At 41.5% G+C, this 24443-nt stretch overlaps 2 protein-coding genes across 3 annotated transcripts; one reads left to right on the top strand and one right to left on the bottom strand.

The window, feature by feature from the left end:
* The first annotated feature begins 7949 nt into the window (after positions 1-7949).
* LOC131221966 (probable protein phosphatase 2C 52) lies at positions 7950-13237 on the top strand. 2 transcript variants are annotated; one of them, XM_058217264.1, is made up of 6 exons: positions 7950-8096; positions 9987-10492; positions 10585-10926; positions 11009-11126; positions 11207-11430; positions 12429-13237. In XM_058217264.1, exons 2-6 carry the CDS (start codon positions 10244-10246, stop codon positions 12894-12896), a joined length of 1401 nt encoding a protein of 466 aa, XP_058073247.1. In that variant the 5' UTR covers positions 7950-8096; positions 9987-10243; the 3' UTR covers positions 12897-13237. The 2 variants fall into 2 exon arrangements, with proteins under 2 accessions (XP_058073247.1, XP_058073248.1); XM_058217265.1 differs by lacking the exon at positions 7950-8096 and having other exon boundaries at positions 10349-10512.
* A 6441-nt stretch (positions 13238-19678) lies between these two features.
* On the bottom strand, positions 19679-24145 carry LOC131221965 (uncharacterized). The gene is made up of 7 exons (XM_058217263.1): positions 23561-24145; positions 22204-22344; positions 21981-22094; positions 21626-21799; positions 20897-21012; positions 20060-20141; positions 19679-19971 (listed from the first exon to the last, which is right to left on the bottom strand). The coding sequence occupies exons 1-7, from the start codon at positions 24080-24082 to the stop codon at positions 19960-19962; spliced, it is 1161 nt and encodes a 386-aa protein (XP_058073246.1). The 5' UTR covers positions 24083-24145; the 3' UTR covers positions 19679-19959.
* Between the last annotated feature and the right edge of the window lie 298 nt (positions 24146-24443).

The raw sequence follows: 24443 nt of genomic DNA, 5'->3' as shown, positions 1-24443 counted from the left end.
TCCTGTGGATAACCCTGTTTCCCTGCCCCTAGCTTCATGTGGTGGGTCTGGAGGTTCTAACCCTGGCTTCGAATGTGCTTTTGATACCCTGAGGATCCTATCTCACCTTATCAGTGGCCAGCTAGACTCATGATCTGAGAGTTTGAGCCGCTGAAGGTGGTCCTCAAAGGAAATCATCGTGTCTCCACAAACTGTACCAGCCTTGATGAATTTGATGGGTGTGCACTCAAACGATTGACCCTTTTTGGGCCTTTTAGCTTGATCTTCTGGTGTCAGTTGATATCCGAGTCCCCGTCTCTGTACGTTGGTAGGTGCTGGTTTACCACCATACTTTTTTCATGGAATTTGGTATGATAGTTCAGGATTAATCGTTCAAAAGGAGGGATGACATATTCAGCAAAGAGGGGTCATGGATTGGTGATTGCATTCACATTTTCAAATTCGAAACTGTGATACGATATATCACCCTCTGTATGCTGAACGTCAATCACTAGGATGTCGGTTTCTGGGATATTGACCGTCACCGGTAGGATGGTTTGTGACTTGGCTAATACTGAAATGATTTGATTTCCCAGAGGGAATTTAACCCTTTGATGGAGGGTAGATGGGATGGCTCCAACAGCATGGAGTCATGGCTGCCCTAACAGAAGGTTAAAGAGGCAGGAATGTCGATGACCTGAAACGTGACAAGGGTCATGTCTGGTCCAATTTGCAATTAATGGTCGATTTCTACCTCCACCTGTCTTCGGGAATTATCGAAGGCTCTGATGCTCGTGGTGTTAGGTCTGAAGGAAGACGGTTCTTTCCTTAACCTTTCGGTAGTCCTTAAAGGGCAAACATTAAGACTGGATCCATTGTCAATAAGCACGAGTGAGACTTTGAAATTCTTGTGACGGGCAACTATATTTAGTGAGCGTCCATGTTTATGCCCTTCCGGCGGTAGTTCCTCATCGGAGAAAGTGATAGCCCGTGGTGCGAGGAGTTGTCCAATCATACTTGCCACCATTTCGGGGGGAACATCAGGAGAGATATGGGCATCATTCAATGTTTTCGCAAAGATTTCTCTATGATATCTCGACGTGGATAAAAGTTCCCAGATGGATATTTGTGCGGGAATGGCTTTGAGTTGGGCTGCTATATCATAAGCAACATCAGTTTTGTAAGTGGTTCTCGATAAATTTCCACAAGTTTCCTTTGGGTTCGGGCTATCTTTCCTGAAATACCTCTCGTTGCTACCCACTCCATCGCATTTTGGGTAATGCCATGGGACTGCTTTTAGGTCATAGAGGGAACTGTTTTTCCTTCCAGGTATATCATTGGTTCTTGAAGCTAAGGAGTTGTGGCTGGAATTATTTGTGATGGACTTGATGATTTCTTTTGAGGTATTACCAAGCCTTGGTGAGATTTAACATTGGGGTTTTTTTTTTCCCTCCACTTGATGTGTGGGGAAGGTCCTCTGGGCATGTGCCAGTTGGTGAGGCATTAGAAATTTTGGGGCTTGAATCGGGGGTGCCCCTTGCAGGATTAGCGGGGTTAGATCAGGGAGACTTATCGGGAGAACAACGGGTTCAGAATTCGACCTTTTCAGATGTAATGAGGATGGAGTTGGGTGTGTCCCTTGGGGGGTGAGATGCTGAGGGTGTGACCTATTGGGTGCTGCTTCAAGGATTACGAGAGGCGGTGTTGTTAGTGCTACTTCCAAAAATATGAGAGACTGTTGTTGGTGTTGTTTCAAGGAATACCTGTGGCCCAGGTGATGGGGCCTGTTTGTATCCCCATGTCCGATTTGCTGTATCGGGCATGATTATTTGTATGGAGTGATGTGGAGAGGAGTACGCGGGTTGTCCTCCCTCAATGTGGTTGACGGTAGAAGTGTTGGGTGTGCTGGGTCCTGCTTGATACGATGACAGAAGATTTTGGAGAATGTTGGTTTGAGCTATATTGTTGGCCTGTTGGGTGATCGCAATCTTCTGGCTCTCAATTAAATCTTGGACTGCATGTTTCAAAGTGAAGCAGCGGTCCGTTAGGTGGCCAGGACCCTGGTGATATGTGCAGTATTGATTTTCATTGTAACTAGGTGGCAAGGGATTAGGTGGAAGTCGAGGATGGAGTGGTGTTAAGAGTTGCTTTTGCATTAGCATTGTCAGAACTTGACTGTATGTTTGTGCTAAAGGGATGAAATTCCTTCCTAACATTGCCTGCTTGTGTGGATCCTATGCATTTCCCCTAGGCTGTTGCGATTATTGTTGATATGGCTGTGCCTGATATCCCTGTTGGGCTTGCTATGGTTGGTACTGCCTGTTTGATTGTGGCTGGTATTGTCTGTCTTGTCGTGGCTCCGATTGTGGAGCATATTGGCTGCCTTGAGTATTGGTGGCGATGTTATTAACTTTCGTAGTGCGTTGCATGGGAGCAGTGCTGTTTCCATTCCCATATCCAATGGGTTTCCCTTTGACTTTGTTTCTTTTGATTGAAGGGGTCTAGTGTGGCCATGGGGAAATGGTCCCAGCCCTGATTCCAGCTTCCACCTGTTCTCCGGCTCGGATGAGTTATGAGAAATTTAAGTATGGATACGAGATTAGATATCTTGAAATGATGGGATTTGCTGAATGTACAATCATGGATATCTGCTCTTCATTATCGATGTGGTTTCTCATTCGAGCCGTCATGGCTCGCCATCGTCCTATGTATGCTGATAAGGATTCATCATTTTTTTGTCTCAAGGCAGCCAGGTCAGATCTTCTTGGAGCCATATTCAGGTTGTATGAGAACCTTTCAATGAATGCTTGGGAGAGTTTTCCCAAGTTTGATGACTATCTAGTGAGGTGTACCAATCCAAAGCATCACTCTTAAGGGATTTCTGGAAGAGCCGTATCAAAGCTCCATCATTCCCTGTTATCGCATTGAGTTTCCCACAAAGTGCTTTCAGATGTGCTGTGGGGCACCTACTACCGTCGTACCTTCTGAATTTTGGTACCTCGAAGTTTGGAGGTACCCGGGCGTTTGGGAAGGGACAAAGGTCCCTGAATTTGGTGGACGGGTGGTCCACTCCTTGCTGCCTTTGGAGTTGATTTTGCACCATTTGTAGCTGCTCTCGTAGTTCTTCAATCTCATACTTGCCTTGCGGATGGTATCTTGCCCTTTGTTGTAGGGCTTGTGTTGCATCCTCTTCGTATGGATCAAGAATGGGGGGTTGCTGAAAAGACGGTGGACTCCCGGTGGCGGAGGTAGATGGAATTGAACGCCGCTCCCTTTTGGAGGAGGGTGTGATGTTTGAAAATGGCTCCCACCTAGGGTATCTGCCAGATCCGGAATGTTACTCCCATTAGGGGGAGTGAGTTGGACTCCAAACTGACCTCCTTCATGGGCATCCGCCAGTTCTTGTTTGTGGTTCCCATGGAGGGGAACTTATGTTGTAACCTGATTGTTGTGTTGTGCTGAGTAGAGATGTGTGGGAGGGTTGCTCCCGATTGCTGTCTGTTGTTGATCTTGTGCTAATTGTTCTGGGAGAGAGAGAGTACGGGATTTGCCGGAGGAACGAGGGAGAAGACAAATGGAGTCTAAGGGAGTGAACTGTTCTGTACACTAGGCTGGGTTGCCTGTGTATTCGATGTGACACTTGGTACTAAGCGAAGTAGTAGCTCTTGCATTGCTCGAAGACTTTGAACCACTTCTTGCATGGTGTTGTTGGCTTGAGGGTCTGTTGGAGATACTGGTGGTAGCAGTGCGGGTGATGATGTAGGTGTGGGTGTGGATGTTTCGGGAGCTGGTTGAGGTGCTGACTCTTCTTCATGGGTAGCTTGAGAGGCCATGGCTGCGCGGGATCGAGTGGTCATGGTTTAAATTTGTACCTAAGAAAGAACAAGCCATAGATTTATTTATTTTTTTGTATGAGTGTAATGATGATTTCCCTTGAAATTGAAGTACCACACACTTTCAAGTCAGGTCTCAGCTAGTGCGAGCTACCAGTTCCCCAGTGGAGTCACCATTCTGTAGACACTGAAAATTGGCACCCATGCTAGTTTAAAAGTTATGGTTTTGGTGGTGGGGGGTGATTTAGATGATTTGTGGATGTTGGAGTCGCCACTAGCTGAATAATCTCAGAATCCTGCGGTCGGCTAGAACCACGAAATACGTAAGGTTGGAGAAATTCGAAAACCCTCCTACCTTAAGTTGACTCCTGGTTTACGATTCGGGATTCCTGGTAAGGGAACTTGGTTACAAAGAGGGAAGGTATTAGGCATCCTCTCTGTCTGTACGAATGTATGGTCTCTACTTTGTGTGGTAAAACAATCTCAAGGGATGAATGATGTGGTCGAGACATGACTAAGCACACACGCGGATTTCTGATGCAGAAAGATCTGAGATTTCGGCAAGCCACAGAGCATACGTCCAATGACGTGTTTAGAAGGCGGATGTGATGATGCTTATGTAAAAAGGTAAAAAATGGACTAAATCACTAGGAATTTCTAATGTGACAGGATCCGATGTATGGCAAGTTATAGAGCATACGTTCACTAGAGATCTAAAGAAGCAGAGGGGTTGAGAAGGGAGTGGATGTCATGATGAATGCTTATAGGATGATGGATCCTTGGCTTGATTCTTAAATAGGTTAAGACATAGACTGAACCATGATCAAACTGGGCTAAGTTGGATGGGTTGGAGAGGTCAGGAGGAAAGGCTAAGGGGGTGGCTTTGAAAGATTTGAACTTGGAAGGCTTGGGAGCTCCTTCCCTTTCCTTCACTCTCTTTCTCACTCTCTTTCTCTCTCACTCTCTTGGATTGTTGGTTGTTGAGGCTTGTTGAAATGAGAAGAGGAGAGGGCTATTTATAGCCTTCTCCAAGGGCATTACTGTAATTATTGGGTTTGAGAGGGTTGAAAGGTGAGGTGGCAAGTGGTGGTTCGTGGAGGGGATGGAGATGCCATATGGCACACTCTCATTGGTTCTTGAGGCGGGTAAAATTGTAAATAGTGGAGATGAGAGGGGTAAATCCAGGGAAAAGTTGACTTTTGGACGTTGGGATGGCTATCCACACGCGAGTTACAAGCGGCGGCATTCGAAGTACCGCAAGAAGTAGTCAGACTACCGCCCGCAGCAGTCAGACTACCGCCCGTGGCAATCAGACTACCGCCCTGGTCGCGTTCGGGCCAGGTTCGCGCGTGCGGGCTTTGTTTGTTGTGTCGGTTCGGTCGGTAGTATTCTTTTAGGGTTTTATGGCTCAAATAGAGGGTTTAGGCTTGGGTAAAAGGGTTCTAGTCAAGGTATAAGGTATAGGCGGGGGCTGTGTGTGGATTGAACGGTTTGGATCAAGGTTTTCGGTCTCGGTTTGGGAATTTGGAGACTTTTGGGTCAAGGTTAAGTTTAGGCTGAGATTAGGGTTCGGTTTAGGTTGGGATTAGGGTTAAGTTTAGGCTGAGATTCGGGTTCGGTTTAGGATACGAGCATGGTTTTTGAACTGTCTTAGCCTTCTCGAGATATTAGCCTGGGTGGGGTGTCTACAGGGTATAATCCTAAACATGAAGCAATTTCTAAGCTTAAGTAGGCCACACCACATGAAACAGTATGAATATATAGTCATGCACACTTTTGAAACTTTCCTTGGCTCCACCATGATATTAATTTGCCATCCTCTAAGGAAAATCACAACTATAAACTTGGTCTAAAATTCTATAACCCTTAAAAGTTCTCAAAGATGTGTATTCAATATTTTTTATTATTTCTTGTAGCGTAGTCCATTTGAGCTTTGGATCTGCCTCATGTTTGGGCTAAACTCCTAAAATGAGCTGGTGAAATGGATGAACATAGCAGATATAACACACGAAGCTCAATGGATCCCCAGGAGCTTAGAACTGTACAAATCCCTCCAGCCTGTGTCTGTAGGTGCGCAATCCATGGCCGTCCATCGCGCCTAAACTATTTATCCAAAAATAAAAATAAATAAATACATAAATAAAAGAAAAAGAAGAGACTTACAACTTCTAATTAAAGTAACAAAAATATTAGCTATTTGAGTGGAGTTGGTATTAATTAAAAATCGAAGATAGGTGTTTTTCACTTGGCCATCAAAGGTATGCCCCACCTATCTGCAAACTGATTGTTCATTTGGCTAGCCCATGCTGAATAGGTAGTGCTACAAAATCTCAATAGTTGGAGAATATCACATCACCCTTCGTTTGTTGGGCCTCAAAAATCACAACCCATAATACCAGATGGTGCAAGTGAACAATTTTCAGTAAATATCTATTGGTGAGCCCACAATTCTTCTAGACAGCTAAGGGTGGCTAGGATGAGTAGGGTGATATGGTCCACATTCAAACACAAATGAGTTAAATGATCAAATGGTTGAAAATTTTCAATGTGAAAGTTTGTCTCAAGGGCATGCATCTCCTTCTATCACAAGGCCCATCCTATGAATGGACATGAGTTTCCTGTGACACCTGCTATAGAAAGTTCTTGTTCTCAAAGTTCCATGGGGCCCACTTAGATGCCCATATATATGAATTCCACTCTGTTTGTCACTTTCACTATCACATGTTAAGATAAGAGTTGAAATGACTTGAAAAGAAGATGAGGATCAGATGAAGATGACAATACGAATGCTTAAAATTGAGTGGGCCACAACGAAAACAGCGGTCATTAAGAATGGCATGGATTTCACACGGTGGGCCCCACAGAGCTCTATGTTACAGGAAACTCGCGTCTCCTTTGAACGGTTTGGATCGGTGATTGTCATGCCAAATCTCTGCAATGACCAAATAAATGAAGGACATGGATTAATTGCATAGTCGTTGCTCTGTGGCCCCTACCGTCATGTATGTATTTTATCCACCCCAGCCATCCATTTTGTGATATCATTTTAAGTAATGACCTCACAAATGAGGCAGATCCAAATCTTAGGTAGACCACACCATAGGAAAACAGTCATGATTGATCGCCCACCGTTAAAAACTTCCTAAGCCTACACTGTAAGTGTAATGCTTATTTTCCATCCAATCCATTGATCCAAAATTTTTGTGGACCCGATAAGTTTTTAACCGTTGGTGTTCAATCACCAAGGTTTTCCTGTTATGTGGTCCACCTGAGATTTAGATGAACGGCCGTGTATAAAATAAAAGCATTTCACAGAGCACCGACCAGCAGCGATGGTCAGCAATCCGCGTCCAGAAATGACCGCCGCTCATTTATTTATTTTTTTACTGGCAGACGAATGCACGAGCAGCCCGCCGCCCTGCTTTGATGATACTGCTTCTATCCATGCTAGCATGAACCATTCATTTATTCATTACAGCTTTATGCATACGTGGCTATATATTTGTCGAATCCAAACCATTGATCTCCTATGATAATGGCCAATAATACAAGAAGCACTCTTAAAACGATGATACTGTTGTTTTGTGAGGCTTGAAAATGGACGGTGAAAAATGTAAATGACAAGTGGTAAGGATTCTCACATTGTCTTTCTTTCTGTAATTTGAGACATTAATAGGAATCACGAGATGGACGGTCCGGAGTTACTGACCGTTCAGCCACGTCAACGTCGATACGGCGACAGAACCAAGTCTGGTTTGTCGCAGGCAAATGATTCTGGCTCTAATCCATCCCGCAATGAAGTCAAACAGTCCGTTGCCGTTCCCTACCCCTCCTCGTCGTCTTTTTAATAGTTTTAGACCGTTCATATGGTGGGATCTTCTCTTGTGAATGAATTTTCATAGAAAAATCATAGATACATAAAATCATAGCCGTCGATTGGAAGCCTCAAAAAGGGATGGCGAAAGTTAAAATTCTTCGCTCCAGATTTAATACAATACAAAAGTAGGATTATAGAGTTAATTAAGAAGAAGGATTTCCCAAATTTCGACGGTTGAGATTCACGTTCAGATAACCTACGTGGTATAATATAGTTGCAACGAACTACACCGTTATGATGCGAAACGGACCGTACAACTCCTCTTTTACTATCCCTTCTGTTTTGCTGAAACTAAAGATGTTCTCGTTCGTTTTCAAAAGAAGAGAAGAAATTGCATTGAGAGATTTTCTGCTTCTCTTATTTCATCGTTCGAATTTCAGATAAGTTAGAGCGTTTGCGAGTGAAAGGTAGAGATTATCATACTTTTCTTTTTATAAATATTTCTCGATTTAGATTGAAATTATTTGAAATTCTAATTTGAAAACTCTCTCTCTCTCTCTCTCCGGCAAATGAAATCGATTCCGTTCGTGTTTGAGATCTGGACCCAAAAAATCAGGTCGATCTACCCATCGAGCAGAGCAAAGCTATCCATTTTTTTCTCTGTTTACATGTGTGGCCCACCTAATGAGATGACTGGTCTGATTTTTGAGCCAGAGCATGTTCATGGTGGCACCCTGCCTGATGAACGATCTGGATGGGCGCGCGGACACGTGGAGTCCATTTCTAAGATTTCTGAAAACATGCCATTCTGTAAAATTCATGTTTATTCGCGCATCTGGTGGGCCATAACTGTCTGTTTTTGTTCAGATGCGTGGCCCACTCAATGATGCGACTGGACTGATCTTCTGACAGATGAACGGTCAGGATCTCACACATGCATGTTGCGTTTGGACATGATAATCATCTACCCAAGGTTGCATTGTTGATATGTACTAATATGTTTGTAGAGATGCTCGACTGAGATTTTTACAAAATCTCTAGAATCTGTTACCACTCTTTCATCTTCGCATATAGGGAAAAAAGGGGGGCAGCCAACCCGGTGGGCCCCACCGTGATGTTTATGTGAAATCCACTCTGATAATCAGGTGCGTCACTCCATGTTAGGCCCAGGGGCCAAAAAACTGCCCAATTTGAGATTGAGGTGGACCACACGATTAGGAACAGTATAAATAGCAACCCTCACTCCAAACTGTTTCTCTTGGTATGGCCCACCTGAATCACAGATGGGCCTGATGTTTTGGCCTCAGGACTAAATTTTAGTGTGGCATCTAATGGTTTGAAGTAGATTCATATAATCATTGTTCTGGGGCCTGTAAAAATCAAGGGTGAATGTCTCTCTCTCTCAATTGTTTCCTATAGTGTGGCCCACCTGAATCACAGGTCAGCCTGATTTTTTGCCCTGGGCGTAATGTGTGGTTACACATCTAAATTGTCAGAGTAGATCTCACATAAACCTCATGGTGGGCTCATTAAAAAAGAGAGATTTGAAGGGAATTTGTGGGACGCCCACCTTTGATATTTGATGGGTGCACCGTGATGTTTATATGAGATCCACTCTGACCATTAGATGTGTAACCACGCATTAGGCCCAGCGCCAAAAAATCAGGCTGATCTGTGATTCAGGTGGTCCACACCAAAAGAAAAGGTTGGGAGAGACGTCCACCCTTTATTTTTGCAAGGCCTGGTAAGATGATTATATGAAATATATTCCAACCATCAGATGTCACACAAAAATTTAGGCCTGGGGCTTAAACATTAGGCACATCCGTGATTTGGGTGGGCCACACCAATGGAAACAGTTTGGTGGGTGAGGGTTGCCGTATACACTGTTTTCAATTGTGTAATCCACCTGAATCAAAGATGGGGCTGATTTTTGGGGTTTGGTCCTAACATGGGGTGACGCACCTGGTAGTTGGGGTGGATTTCACATAAACATCACAGTGGGGCCCACCTGAGCTGCCGACCCCTTTGTTCGCACTGAGGACCCCAACTTCGGTTGAGAAATCTAATGGAAGGTACTATCTTGTTAATTACTTAGGTAATTTTTGTAAAATACATTATTTTCTTTCTATCCTCACCATCATTGGAAACACAACAGCTATGGTAATTTTCAATCTCTTTTGGTGGGAATGAAATACTGCTCATTTGTCTTCTAAAGACATTTGTACTTGGTCAATTGAGTTTTCGAGCATTTGGTCTTTTGTATGAGATGATTAAACAAAAAACATTAAACTAATCAGCTCTTGTTGGTCAGCTAGTTTTCTAATCCACTTCCATGTTTCATGCGCTGGATACAGGTTATACTTGGATATTCTAATCTTTGTTGAACTTCTCCTCCAAAATTAAAAACATTGGTTGCATGTGATGGTATCTGGAAATTGGAGTCTTTTGGGGCCTTTGGCTAATTGATTTTTATCAAACCGATATGAAGAAAATCTGGTTCATTTGTCATGTTCAGGAAAATAAGCTGAGATCCGTTTCATGGGAGGGTGGAGATTGAATACTTGTTTTCTTCGTGGAGATTCTCGGATGTGTTTGTTTTAGACCTGAACAGATGGGTGGTTGGTTTTCAATCTGTAGCGACAGCGGTAGTTGTGGAGAGAGAAGTGTCACCTCATATTTTCGAAATGGATTCAAGAGGGTGAAGGCAATGAGGGAATCACTCTTGGAACAGGCCATCAACTTGCATCAGTTGCCATCTGTACCCAACCGGATTTTCTCGAATGGGAAAAGTAAAAATTCTTGTATTTTCACTCAGCAAGGACAGAAGGGCATTAATCAAGACGCCATGGTCGTATGGGAAGTCAGTCAGTCACTTCTTGGGTAATTATGACCCTTATCTATTGATGGATTTTCATTTCTTGCTTAAGCTGTGAATTTCTTTGTTGTATGTAGGATTTCATTTCAGAAGATACAGTCCTTTGCGGTGTCTTTGATGGTCATGGCCCACAAGGGCATCTTGTCTCCCGTAAAGTGAGGGATTCCTTACCACTGAAACTGATGTCGTTTGTCAAATCTCCCAAGGCAAGGGAAAATGGGGTGACTGGTGGTTGTTTCAAGAAGGTACCAGAGGGGGATGGAGAGTCTTTGAAGGACGAGCCATCTGAAAATCCATTAATCTCATTGTGGAGAGATGCTTTCCTTAAATCATACAAGTCCATGGACAAGGAGTTGAGATATCATCCTTCCTTGGATAGCTTTTGCAGTGGCAGTACCTCTGTTGTTTTGGTGAAACAGGTGAGACAAAAATTCACAAACACCTGCTCTAGTTCCTTTCCATTCTTCTTATTTCCTTCCCATTTGCATTTGATAATTTCAGGGGCAAAATCTCTTCATTGGAAACATTGGAGATTCTCGGGCAGTTTTGGGATTGAGGGATGTCAATGGTTCGATGGTTGCTGTGCAGTTGACAGTTGATCTAAAGCCTGATTTGCCAGGTATGTTCCATTGCTGTGGTTTCTTCAGCAGGATACCATGGTGTTTGACACCTAGTCATGTGATTTTATTTTCCTGACAGGGGAGGCTGAGCGTATCAAACGGTGTGATGGCAGGGTTTTTGCGCTGCAAGATGAGCCAGAAGTGCATAGGGTGTGGTTGCCGTTCGAGGATGCCCCTGGGCTAGCAATGTCTAGGGCCTTTGGTGATTTCTGTTTGAAGGATTATGGAGTGATCTCTGTTCCTGAGTTCTCACACAGGATACTCACAGAGATGGATCAATTCATTGTGCTAGCATCTGACGGGGTAAACATCTTCTCTATGCATTGGTTATGTGATCCTGTTTTTCATCCTTCTGTTCTAAACTACATGGCTTTTAAGAACAAACAGCAGTAATGCTTTTTCTACTGAATATGCTCATCTTGCTGATCCCAAATGGAATCAGGAGAAACAATTGATGAGTAGAAGTGGGAACAACTGCTGCAAATAGCCATTCACTAGGATTCGGATGCCTGAAATCTTTGGAAAAAAGAAGAAGAAGAAAGTACTGCATTTGATTCAGTTCGATCTTCCAGGAATCCGAGTTGGGTGTGAGAGCCAATTTTCTTGCTACTTCCACAATGCACTTCTGCTCTTGTGTTTGTCCCACTGCCACTAACCTATTCAAATTATGCTGGCATGACAACTAATGTGTTGTTGAGTTGCATGAGGAAGATGAAGCTTGGTTCGTTTGGATTTTGGAGACATCCACTGAAGGTAGCAGATAGTCTCTAATTTTCTCATTGGTCCCTTTTGACTAGCTGTGCAATTTGGGTAAGTTGGGTCAGTTGGGGGGTCAACCCAAGCCCAACCGGACCTCGAGAGGACCCAACCTGCAACCCAACTCATCTGAATTCTGTGCCCAACCCAAACTCAACGCAAATTCCTTTATGCTTGACCCAACCCGACCTGACCCAAATACATGTGATAATTTCTAACCTGACCTAACCCAACCCGAGTTTATTCCTGAACCCAACCCAAATTCAAATTAGGTTGGCTTCTTCCAACCAAAACCAACCCAGTGACTTTGACAACCCGAACTCAGGTTGGGTCAAACTTGCAGCCTTACTTTTGACTGCATAAATAATTGGAAATGTTTAATTTACATTATTTAAGTGGATGACATTAACTATACAAATAGTCATTAATGCAGAGAACCGTAAATATGATGCAGTTAAGAAAGCTTTTCCCAATAGCAGGGTCGATATGAAATGGGTGCTCGAGTCTACTTCCTCAAGGACTAATTCCAAGGATTCATGTCACAGGTTTGGGATGTCTTGAGCAATGAAGAAGTGGTCGGGATCGTGTCCTCTGCACCAAGCCGATCATCAGCTGCACATGCTGTTGTCGATTCTGCTGATTGCGAATGGAAACTCAAATACCCCACTTCGAGGATGGATGACTGTGCAGTGGTTTGCTTGTATTTGGATGGAAAAGTGGATCCAGAATCTGAACCGGTGGAGCCAATCATCCCTGAAACCATTAATCACAGCTTTCATTCTGGGGTGAATGAACCCACTGATGTGCAGAACCTTGAACCATGTTTGCGACGGAATTTTACCGTCAGGTCAGAAGAAGACAACGAGCAAAATGGTAAAATGTGTGTTGCAGCTGAGGTTGAGGGTGCGCTTGTGACAACTGAGGATCAGAACTGGTCGGGTTTGGAAGGCGTGACCCGAGTGAATTCGCTTGTACAGCTTCCAAGATTTTCCCAAGAAAAGGTGAATGCCTGATTCTTGCATTTCTGGATGGTACATTGCTTAATGATTTTTCATAACTAGCAGTGCCTAGGAGTCGACGCCTTTGAAGCAATTCGAGCACTTGGCCTACAATGGATGCAATTGAAATATGCTGTGGGATGAAGAATGCATTAAGAATTGAAGCCTTGAAGATGGTTTTTCCTTGTGTTTAGTTATCTTTCTATTGAGTGGTGTCGAGGACATGCACTCGTGTTTCAACCCGTTGAGCTGAGTCAACTTGGGTGTGGAACATTCAGATACTCCGACTCCTGACTGGACTTGTAAATTGGTATTTTTGGTTGCCAAATGAATGAAAAGCTCTCATTTTTGTAAAACACTTGCTTGCAAGAGTGATTATTTTTGCAAACTTGGGGGTATTGGCTCAGTTCCAAGGGTCAGACTGGAGTGAGTTGACTCAGCCGAGTTCTGATTGATTGGCGTGCGTCTAGATCTTGATGTGAGGGCATCTACTATGTAAATCTTAAGATGGAAACCTGTAATGTTTGGTTGATCAATTTTATTGGGGGTTTTGACATATAGCACCCTCCCTTCTAGCAAAAGACAAATAACCCCCTCCCTTGAAGGTGCTGTTTCTGATTTAAATTTTGGTCAAAGACCACCCTGTGGTTAACATACCGGCATGTAATCATGTCATTCTGAGCTGTTATGGTTGACTGCTGATAATGGAAAATGACCTTTTTATCTTTACGTTTGGGAGAGGGTAGGGTTAGGCTTAGGGTTTGGGAGAAGAGAGAAGAGGTGTTAGGGTTAGGGTCAGGGTTGAGGCTTTGGGATTAAAAAGATTTTGCTTATTTAACTATGGTTAATTTTTCAAACCAAGTATCACCAGCATGGTTTGTTTACACACACACACACACACACACACACACACACACACAAGGTATTATTTGGAAAAATGCACAAGCCAGGAAGGTGCTATATGCCAAAACCTCATTTTAATCATATTTGGAAAACAGGTGTTATTTGGTAAAATGCATAAGCCAGCCAGGAAGGTGCTATATGCTAAAGCCTCATTTTAATCATATTGGGAGAACAGGTGTTATTTGGGAAAGTGCATAAGTGAGGAAATGTGATGTATGCCAAAACCACAACAGCAATAAAATAAAGACTCATAGCTCGACCTAAGATATTTTGATTCATACAAAGCAAGTCATGATCGATTAGTGAAAACAGTTGACATTTGGGCACTTGGTGTTTCGATGTCCTCACTTGTTGTGTCACCAAGCACTTTGCATGGTGTGACCTGGGTGGTGTGTTGACATGGCAAAAATTTATGGGCCCCACCATGATTTATGTGTTATATCCACACACCCATCCATTTTTCCATATCAATTTGGGGCATGAGCAAAAAATGAGGAAAATCCAAAGCTTAAGTGGACCACACCACAAAAAGCAGTGGGGACAATGGCACCCATGGTTGAACCTTCACAGGGCCCATCATGATGTTCATTTGCCATCCAACTTATTCATAAGGTCACATAGGCCTGTATAAAGGGAAAACACAAATATTAGCTGGATCCAAAACTTCTGTGGCCCCGTCTGGTTCACTTGAGTTTTGGGTCTGCCTCATTTTTGGGCTCATGCGCTAAAATGATCTCGCAAAATGGATGGACAATGTGTGGATATAACACATACATCATGGTGGGGCTCACAAAACTTTGCCATGTCAACACACCACAAAGGTTGGTGGTCTGCTACACCATGCAATCCGCTTCTGCCATGACATGCCCATGGCCCACAAAGCGATGCCCAGATTTGGATAGTGATTTGAAATCAAACTATCTACTATCAATACATTTTTTGTGATACCCAGTAATATCATCTCTCATTAGTATTGATGGGAAAGCTGTATTTTTACCCCATTTCCTATCATTTCTACTATGCTTTTGCAGATGTTGGTGAATCTCTCTCATTTTCTAGCAACCCTCGTGAATCAGAGGTCCCTTGTTGTTCATGACTGCTTATCAGGAAGGCCCACCACCATTTTTCAAGTAAACCTAACGGCTAGATTTGATGAAAAATCAATGATTAGAAAACCCGGAAAAGCTTTTCTAACCTTCTTCCTGAATGATTCACCGTTCAAGTAATCGGTGATTGGAATTTCATTAATTGTGTCCCACTTCAGATGGGCCATATTCACCGATGGAAATCCTTACTGTCTGAATGCTTGGATGGGAATCAACGGTTAGAATGATGTTGTAATTGGTGATCATATTCTATCATTTGCACAGCCCAATATGGCCAAGTTACAGTGTGGAAATCACAAACGCCAGACAAACCCTACTTGACATATTGGAGTTTTGCATATGGACAGTAGTGTTTTCATAGATTGAGGAGAAACTGAAGCTTGTATAAATCACACTCACACCTGATTGGTTGGTAGGGCTGTCAATCCTCACCATTCAATTGTGAATAGGCCCCATCATGTTGATGATCCACCAACTGTGGAACACATTGTTGAAATGGTGGGCCTTACTCTGGGTGATCAACGCCATCAAAACTTGGTGGACTGACCATCCTTGTAAAACTCGCAACGATCTGACAATCCTCAGCATTCAATTAGAGGGTTGCACATGGACAGCTAAAAGTGTAAAAGATTTTCCATTGATGAGTGGGCCAGCATGATAAACAGCCTACATCTTGCACACAAGTGTCAAGGTTGTCTTGTAATCAGGGTACTTGCTTTTGCTGCAAAATAGCATTCCCCTCTTTTATATGACCTTTTCCCATCCCTTATAAAACATTACTATGTACATTCACTAACTTCTCAAATCCAACTGTTTCTGTGATCAAAGAAGGGATTTTTTATTTTTTATTTTCCAGTCATGTCAAACAGGGCCAGGCTCTTATGTTAGCTTTGGACAAGTTAGAAAATGGCAGTAAACTCATCCTCCCAGCATGTGATGTATCACTATCTAGACCATCTAAAATGTGGGTCCCATTGTGGATCGAGCATATCTCTGAAATCAGACTGATTAAGCAATCCTATGCATCAAATAAATGGTTGAGAATAAAATAGCAAGTGGTCCATATCTAAGGGAAGAATCAGATAGTTAATATTATCTTCTTAGTTCAATTATTAGATTATGCTCCATCTATAGTTAGGTCAGCGATTACGACAGTAGGGATTTCTGGATAACTACACCACGCATGCGTATCATTTTAAAAGTCTCTTCCCCTTTTCAAACTGTGCAAAACTAACATACAATTCTAGCCAATCAAAAGATTAATGCTAATGCAAGTGTCCTGAGATACAATCAGCATCCCATGAAGCCTTAACCTTGTAATGAATGACTGCTTATCTCAGTTTTCCATGTCAGCATCCCTGTTAGGGTTGTTATGATCACATAGAAAGATTTCTCTAAGCATCAACTATTAGTTGCATCTTCCTACTTGTAGTATTGCAGTTGCAAGGACTTTTTCTGAATAAGATTTGGATGTGTTTCTCTTGATGTCTTTGCATTTCTCAATTAATTCAATCTGCATTTCGTTATTGGTGTTAGGTTAGAGAGGAAAAGCTTGCTATATAACAAAAAATTGTACCAGATAATCAAATTCTTCCCTTTCAGCCTTTTTATTTTCCAAACATCGAAGGGAAATGAGTGGAGGAGATGCATGGGCTAATTTCATTCACTTTCCCTTAACATTGTTCTGTTCCCCACCATTTTCCAAGTAACAAGAGAAACCCTTGTATTGAAATATGGGAATGGATTGTAGCAATTGAAACGGAGAGATTTCTTGGATAGAGTCAAAGTTTTCGGGTTTTCAAATTATGATCTCAACACCCATGATTAGTCAAATGCCCAGCACATAGAAATGTCTCAATTCCTCAGAGGATTCATGGCAAGATATGGTTTTATACCAGGACCTGCTTATTTTCAAGTTCACCAAGATATCACACTCAACACTACTCATTACTAAACTCGATGTGGAGCTCAAAGATGGCTTCTTCTTCTTCCAAGAGGGCCCTTTCAGCACTTTCATACTAACACTGAAATGATCTCAAACTAACATATCAAAGTGGCTGACACACTTCCCTGTTGCCATCTCCATGTTCGAACACAGCTCAAGTTAGCATATCCATTGTGCATCAGGTGTGCCTCTTATCAGAGTACACGTGAAAAAACTTGCTGTCTAATAATCGGTGCATCTGATGATCTAGTCTGCCTTCACTCATTAATGATCAGACTGCATAGAATTGAGTGAGCATGCATGAGCTAATGTCATGCATCCCTCCCATTTCATGGCACTTGGAACTACATGACAATTCTTCTCTGATGAATTTGGAATGGACTCTATTAATCAGAAGGGCCATGATAACAATAATATGAAAAAAAAAAAAAAACAAAAAACTATTAAAGAAGAAAAGGTAAATGACCCAGCAGAAGACTTTTGAACTCTGGTGGTATTCTTTTGAAAATTGTGTGAAATATGTGAGTCCTGCAACCAGAAAAATGTTTGTTACCGCTAATCTGAATTAAGTTCCCATCATTTTGAGGTACTGTCAAACAACTAGTGCATACACCACCTTTTAATCTCTATTATAGAGCATGAGCATGTTCCCTTGTAATGGTAATATTTTCAGAATCCAAACTGTTTGCTCAAAGCTCTGACATCATGGGGGTATCAGCCCCCCATATCTCAACACACTTGTTCATTTAAAAATGCTCAGAACGGAGAAATCACTGGATTTCTCGAAGGAATTTGTGAATCATAAATCACAATAAAGAAAAATGAGGTATTATAAAAGGAGATGAGGACAGGCTCATCCATAATAAGTTAACCAAGACACCAAGAATCTCTCTGTTTTCATTTTAGTTTATTTTAAATAGGTGGAGATTCATTAAGAAGAGAAACAAAAACAGGATACAAACAGCTCAACACAGGAGCCGGAAAGCGAAACACCAAACAACAAATTACAAGACATTGCAAGATTCATTGCTGAACTCGAGAAGGATCTCAAACATGATGAAGTTGACTTCTTTATCAGATGTAAAAACTATGAAATGGACTTGCCTTAGTTAGGAAAAGGCTGCTTTAAAGGCTAACAAAGAACCTGTTGCCAAACTTGCTCTTGGTATAGCTGGCAGATAGTAAAATGATTCAAATTGTTAAGGCAGCAATTATAATTGCATTTCTTGGGGTTCGAAAACTAAAGATATACTGGATGAGGAATGGGACTCGAAGGAAAGACATGGGGAAAGCTCCAAATGCTTCGGATGGCACTCTTCCTGTAAGTGGTCTGGGTGGGTGGCATCCCAAGGAGGATCATAACCAATCAGTTAGAATTCTCACCAGTTTGGGAAACCATTATTCAGGCTTTGGTTGAAGTGGATATTAGTGATGCAATGACAATAGACTTCCCTGTAGGTAGCAGGACTGAAATTGACACCATCCCTGGTATTTCGATGAGTAGAATGAGTCTGGGTGTTTTGACAGTAAGGTTGATTCTTACCAGAGATGATCTCCACATATCCAAACCTGATTCAACTACTATTGTGGAAAATCAGATTGATCAGCTGGAGAATAAAGCTTAATGCGCTACTAAACAACATCCCCACTAAAGCTTAATGCGCTACTAAACAAACACGGAGACTAAAGCTTAATACGCTACACCCACAGCTCTGGTTGTTAAGTTCCAATCTAGATTGCAAATCAACGTAAACCTATCAGGAGGAGAATTCCCAAGATTCCCAGGATGAGAATTTTTCAGGTAATAACTAGCTTTAGTACATTGCAAAGAAGATAGGAAACTACACAAAATCTCAATCAGCTTTCGAGCTCCTGCGGAGGAAGCATCCATTAATTAATACAAGCGTAATCACAACTGGAAGGAGTTAGGAGTGAGGATAGAGGACTTGGGAGTGAGGATAGAACAGATAACAGGTGCTACTGTGATTAATTACTCATTAAATATCTAGTTAGAATGTTCCCGAAAGAAAAGGATTATTAACAAGGTACTGCCATAATTCCAAAACTTGCTGACTCAAATCGACTAAGCTGAGTCAACTTGACTCAGTGAGATTTTGAGCCAAGTCTGTGAAACTCAGTACTGGACCTGATTTGAGCCAATTTGCTGTGAAACTCAGTAGTGGGCCTGATTCGGGCTGGACACAGGCAGACTCATCGAGTCAAATCAATGGCTTGGTCAACTCAGCCTGACTTGAACTGAGTCACTCACCTACTAGGTGGAGATTTTATTAAAAATAAAGAGAAGGTAGTTTTTCTTCTTCTTTTTTTTTCTTTTCTATTACTTATACTAAGTTTAAAGTATTTTAAATATCTATTTACATTCCTCATATCTTCAATCTACAATAATGGGTCGAGTCTTCGAGTCAACTTGACCCGGTTGAACATTGAGTCGACTTTATTGGTTTTTAAACTATGGGTACTGCTAGGTGAAGGCCAAGATAATATCAAAATAAAGCATATGTGTACAGATGCTCGAATGAATAATAAAAATGGAAATTTACATTCAAAAATTCAAAAAAGAAACAATAATAAAAATAGGACTAGGGATATCCTTGAAGGCATATGAAAGATGATAAAAATACCCTAACCATAACAAGCAATGACAACCAACATAAAGCCTCCACCGCCATGGAAGTGATCACAAAATTCCAGCAGCTTCTAAACAGTATAGTATGTTGAATGATTTGATAAGCAGTAGGAAGAAGTGGAGTTACCTTTTCAAAAGAAAATTGTAGGATGAAGGGAAGCGGTTCGTTTCTATATGTAGAAACAGTGGCCCCGAATGAAATGTCTAAACTACTAATTACTATAATCTTCTAGATTACATTTGAGGACTATGATATAAACGATACTGATGGATACATTGTGGATGAAAGGTAGATACTGTTACATGGCATACACATCTTGAATGAAAGTGTGCAGCGAAACCATAGCAGTCGGCGCAGCTGCATTGTCCGTCACGACCAGATCTCGGTCTGTTTGAGCAATGGCACTATCTTCACAGGTAGTTTGGCTACTTACAGAGCATAGATACAGGCTATATTCCTTTAATCTGACATCGTCATCACATTAATTCCTGATAAGAAATCGAATAATAGGGGTGTTATCGTTTCTTCAATGTTGCTTGACAATCCTCAGATATACCAAAGTAACAGTTTCCATACCTTGGTTTCACTTGAGGGAGATTTGGCATTTGTCTCCAAAGATGCTTCTGAACTCCTTGCTTCGGATTTCTCATTCGAGTAACTAGCCATGAGAAGAAGATCGGTACAGATGATTAGCTACCAGCCACGTAACATTGGCATGAACACAAATCCATGTTAGACATGCACGTAATATGAGATGTCAGATAAGGCAACTCCAGAGAACCTGACATGCTGATATATCCATACATCTATAAATTTTAAGGCTTTTTGTTAAGGGGTAAAAGAAAGGAAAAGAGACTGATTTCCTCTGACAAGAGCTTTTCTCCTGTTTGATTTGCAAAGAAAACAGGGTATTCCAAGAAGCAATTATTAGCCTTTTCCACAATTGCAATTCCCTAGCACAAGATATGAGATAACCATTGTCTAATGAATAAGAGATTTCCACCTGAAAACATAGCCCTAAAAATGGATTCCATTTCTCAATAGTACCAACAGAAATAATAATTACAATTTCCACGCTTTTAGTTTCTTTTCCTTCTTTTGCTCCTTGCCAAGAAACCTAAAGAATTACTATATGAATACAGGATCATAGAGTACACAATATAAGAGAATACATCTCAAGATACCAACAGAACAAAATGTTATGTCCACCTAGGTTAGTAACATGAACTCAACCATAGTCAAGATAAAGTCAACTCAGCAATTATTAAAATACTGGCGTTGATTTTTGCCAGATATAACTGTTGACGATAGCAATTATGTGGATGCTATGACATTCCTTTCATAGTATTTAGACAGGTTACTAAATACTTGGATATAGAGAAAGTCGACTTTGAGGTGGGTAAAGATGCTCACGTTGAGAGTATGGTCACCCAGATAAGCTCCACGCAGTCCACCCATAGAAGCCTTTGTTCAACCGGTACTACACCATAGGTAATCAAGTGAGCAAAAGGCCAAAGCTTCCATCCTGCCTGTCAAGAAAATGAGAGTTGAAAAGTCAGTTAACTGCAGCATAAATGTCTATAAGCTACTAAATCAACATGGTAGTAAGCTTAAATCCTTACGAGCCATGATAATTAGAAGAGGCCACCAAGGTTCATACAATCACAGAGAAATTCAAAAGTTTGGAGAATCAGCTCAGTTTAAGTGGAGTACTGAATCCAAACTCCATTTAAAAATAAATAAATAAATAAAAAAAACCCAGTAGAGGTAAAATGATCGATTGAGTTTTCTCCAAATCAGGCAAGCTCATTTTAAAATCCAAAGATCCCCATCTAAGGCAAGCCCAATTTCAAAAATCTCAAGTTCAAACTATCAAGTTTCGCCTCATATCTCTTATTTCTAATGACTGTTCTGAATGCTCTTGTGAAGTGTGAAATTAACAACACCAGACCAACAAAGAAGGAAAACAAGAAGAACAAGTTTCAAAACCTTAACTTCAACTCAAAGTGCATCTGTGATGAGATGAGTACATGGGAATTTCAAGGTGAAATGAGGGACAATACAAAGAAGCACAGGCTTTTCAAAAGCTTAAAAGACAATCAGCGGAAAAGGAAACTCTACCAAGAGTGAACATTTCCTTACCGTTAGCAAGGGCCAAAATGTTGCCTTGAGCTCACTAAATATATTGGCTGGTGATTCAAAACGCAAGAATCCCAAGAGAACATAGTAGATGCTGTTCCACACTGCAGCCCACACTGTTTGATCGAACACAACCTTCGCAGGAACTACCCACCAATCCTGGAAGGGAAAAAGAGCCTGGAAAAAGGAAACTGGGACACTTCAGCACTCCACAAAATAAGCAGCTAAGAGAGACCCTCTTTAATTTTTATTTTACTTCCTTTATTTTATGATTTTATTATTTTTTGAGAGGTAAGCTATAAGATTGCTTCAATGCTGAAGTAAAATAATTTAAAAATAAAAAAATAAAAAAAATCACCTCACAGAATTGGTAATAGTAGTGAGAAAGGGAACCGTGAAATGTAAACCCAACAAGTCCAGATCTGAACATGCGAGCCCGATCGAATTCGAAAAGAGGTTTCCCTTCATAGCACTGCAATCAGTAGGGTATCAGCAAAAGAAGTACATACCGGATGCCCTTACTTAAGCATAGCTATTAGTAGTTGATTGCAATTCACACTAGTTTAAACTGACAATATTACCTGTGCAATCCAATCTCCAAGAGCGTAAACCACCCCACTAATCATCATCTTGGCTAGCACAGGGTTGGTTTTTAGAGCTTCCTCATAAGCACTCCAGTTATGCTGGGGCGCATACCTAAGTATCTCAAAAAGTGTCCATCCCTGAGACAAAAATAGAGAGAGCATCAGCTCTACCCACCAAAACCCCGTAAGAATCGTGCTACTTTTCTTTTGTCATTTCTTCTACAAAGACATGGAAACATGGAAACTAAACTCGATTCGTAGTACTACCCCTCTATTGAAATTAAAGTCGTTCTTAGAATCAACGCTGCAAATATTAGAATCATTTGTGTTAAGATCAAGAAAGGTTTTCGATAATGCCCAATACAATTCGGCATCATTTGAGTTGTATGGGTTTCAGTCCAAAACAATATGAGTCAGCTTCTAAGTTCTAAAATGGTGCAATTAGATGAAATGGAAGGATATAAACTCAAGTAAAGAAAAATTTACATAAATGTAAGAATTGAACTGAAGCAACAAAGAAAAAATAATAAACAAAACACAACACATTTACATGGTTCTGCATTGTGCTTACTCCATGGATGAGTCCCTATTGAAATCACTATCCTCTCAAAAAGGATTACAGCCCTATAACTTTCAAGCAACCCCAAAAACTCAGAGAAAAGCTTCTCGTGTAACCCTAATTCGACTCCCAAAGAGAATATTTATACGAGACATCCATCACAACAATAAACAATATAACAAATTAGATACGAATCAGATCCAATACTTATATGGCCATCACATCTCATGGCATGATTGCCTCTTAAATCAAACCATATTACTAAAAGGAAGAAGAATTTATAATACCAACGTGATCTAGAACTCAATATAAAAGATGTTTTCTAATAGGATTAGCAATATCAACAGATTTCTCAGACAATTCTAATAGGATGAAATTAATTTTACAGAAACCAGAACATAAGAAATTGATCTATGCCGAAACTCGTATGTTCTGCAAGCAAGTGGATAAAGCTTCAGTCTATTTCCGAAGATCAAACCAACCTCTCAATCTAACTCTTTCCGAAGATCAAACCAACATCTCAATCTACCTCAAATGCAATTGAGCGAGAAATTTCCAATCGCAAAACTTGAAACTCCTGCAATTCCGAAACGCAACAAAGACAGAAAGTCTCTCCATCCCTCAACTAAAAAATCCCACTTCAGGATTCCAAGGAAATTAGCAAAAATGTTAGACTATATAACATAACACCTTCATAATCAGAACTTCAAGAAAATTCCCAAAAAAGCACATAATAAAAACCGTTAAAATGCAAAGGCAGTCGAAGAAAATGAAGACCCAGATGGAATTACTCACATGCCAGTAATCCTGGTCGATGGTGAGCAACTTGGTGATGGCGAAAGTGCCGGCTGCGAGAACAATCGTCGTGTTAATCGCCCTATCAAAGAAGCGGTCGAAATCCTCCACCTCTCCCTCCTCCCCCAACGGCGCCGAAGAGGACGAGAATCCCTGAAAATCCCCACCTGCGCCCTCAAAAGAGAACCGCCCCTCGTTGGAGAAGCCACCGACCTGGTTTACACTCTCAATCTCCTCCTCTCGGACGATGTGGGCTGATGCTCCTCCGTCCTGCTGGTCGGTCGAATCGCTGCTCTGAACCGGAATCACGTCGAGCTCATCCGCGACGGAACCAATCTTCCAATTCCTCGGGTTTCTGCAGAAAAGGTTGGATCTTGGAGCTTTGTTGGGGGTGGAGAGGAGGTGGAGGGAGGAGCCTGAGAGCCCATTTACAGGAATTAGAAGATTGGGGCGTGTTTGGCAGATTGGTTTTGAGATTTCGAGAAATCTATGGCAAGGTGTGATGCTGTGTACAGATGCCATCTCTCAGATATCTCAGCAAAACAGAAGCGCGCGAAATCAAGAAACGGTTTTTTCCTTTTTTTTTTTAAAAAAAAAAAAGAAAAGAAAACGTTCTCTTCTTTTTCCGACGTAGCAGACGACTGAGGAGGGGATGAGATAAAGGGGTTTGGAGTTTTTATTTTGTTTTCTCGGCTGATGAATGCAGTTCACCCATTCATCAGTGGGCCCCACTTTTTTTTTTTTTTTTTGTAATATATTTTTAATTTAACATTTGGCAGAGGTGATTGTTCAGTGGGATACGGATAAATCAATCTAAGCCGTCCAAATCCTGGACCCACTAATCAGATTAGTAGGACAATCTAGTCCCTTGATTCAATGGACA

Source organism: Magnolia sinica, chromosome 12 (genome assembly GCF_029962835.1).
Source record: "Magnolia sinica isolate HGM2019 chromosome 12, MsV1, whole genome shotgun sequence".
Lineage (NCBI taxonomy): Eukaryota > Viridiplantae > Streptophyta > Magnoliopsida > Magnoliales > Magnoliaceae > Magnolia > Magnolia sinica.
Note: the sequence above shows the minus strand (reverse complement) of the source record. Positions and strands in the feature narration are given on the sequence as shown.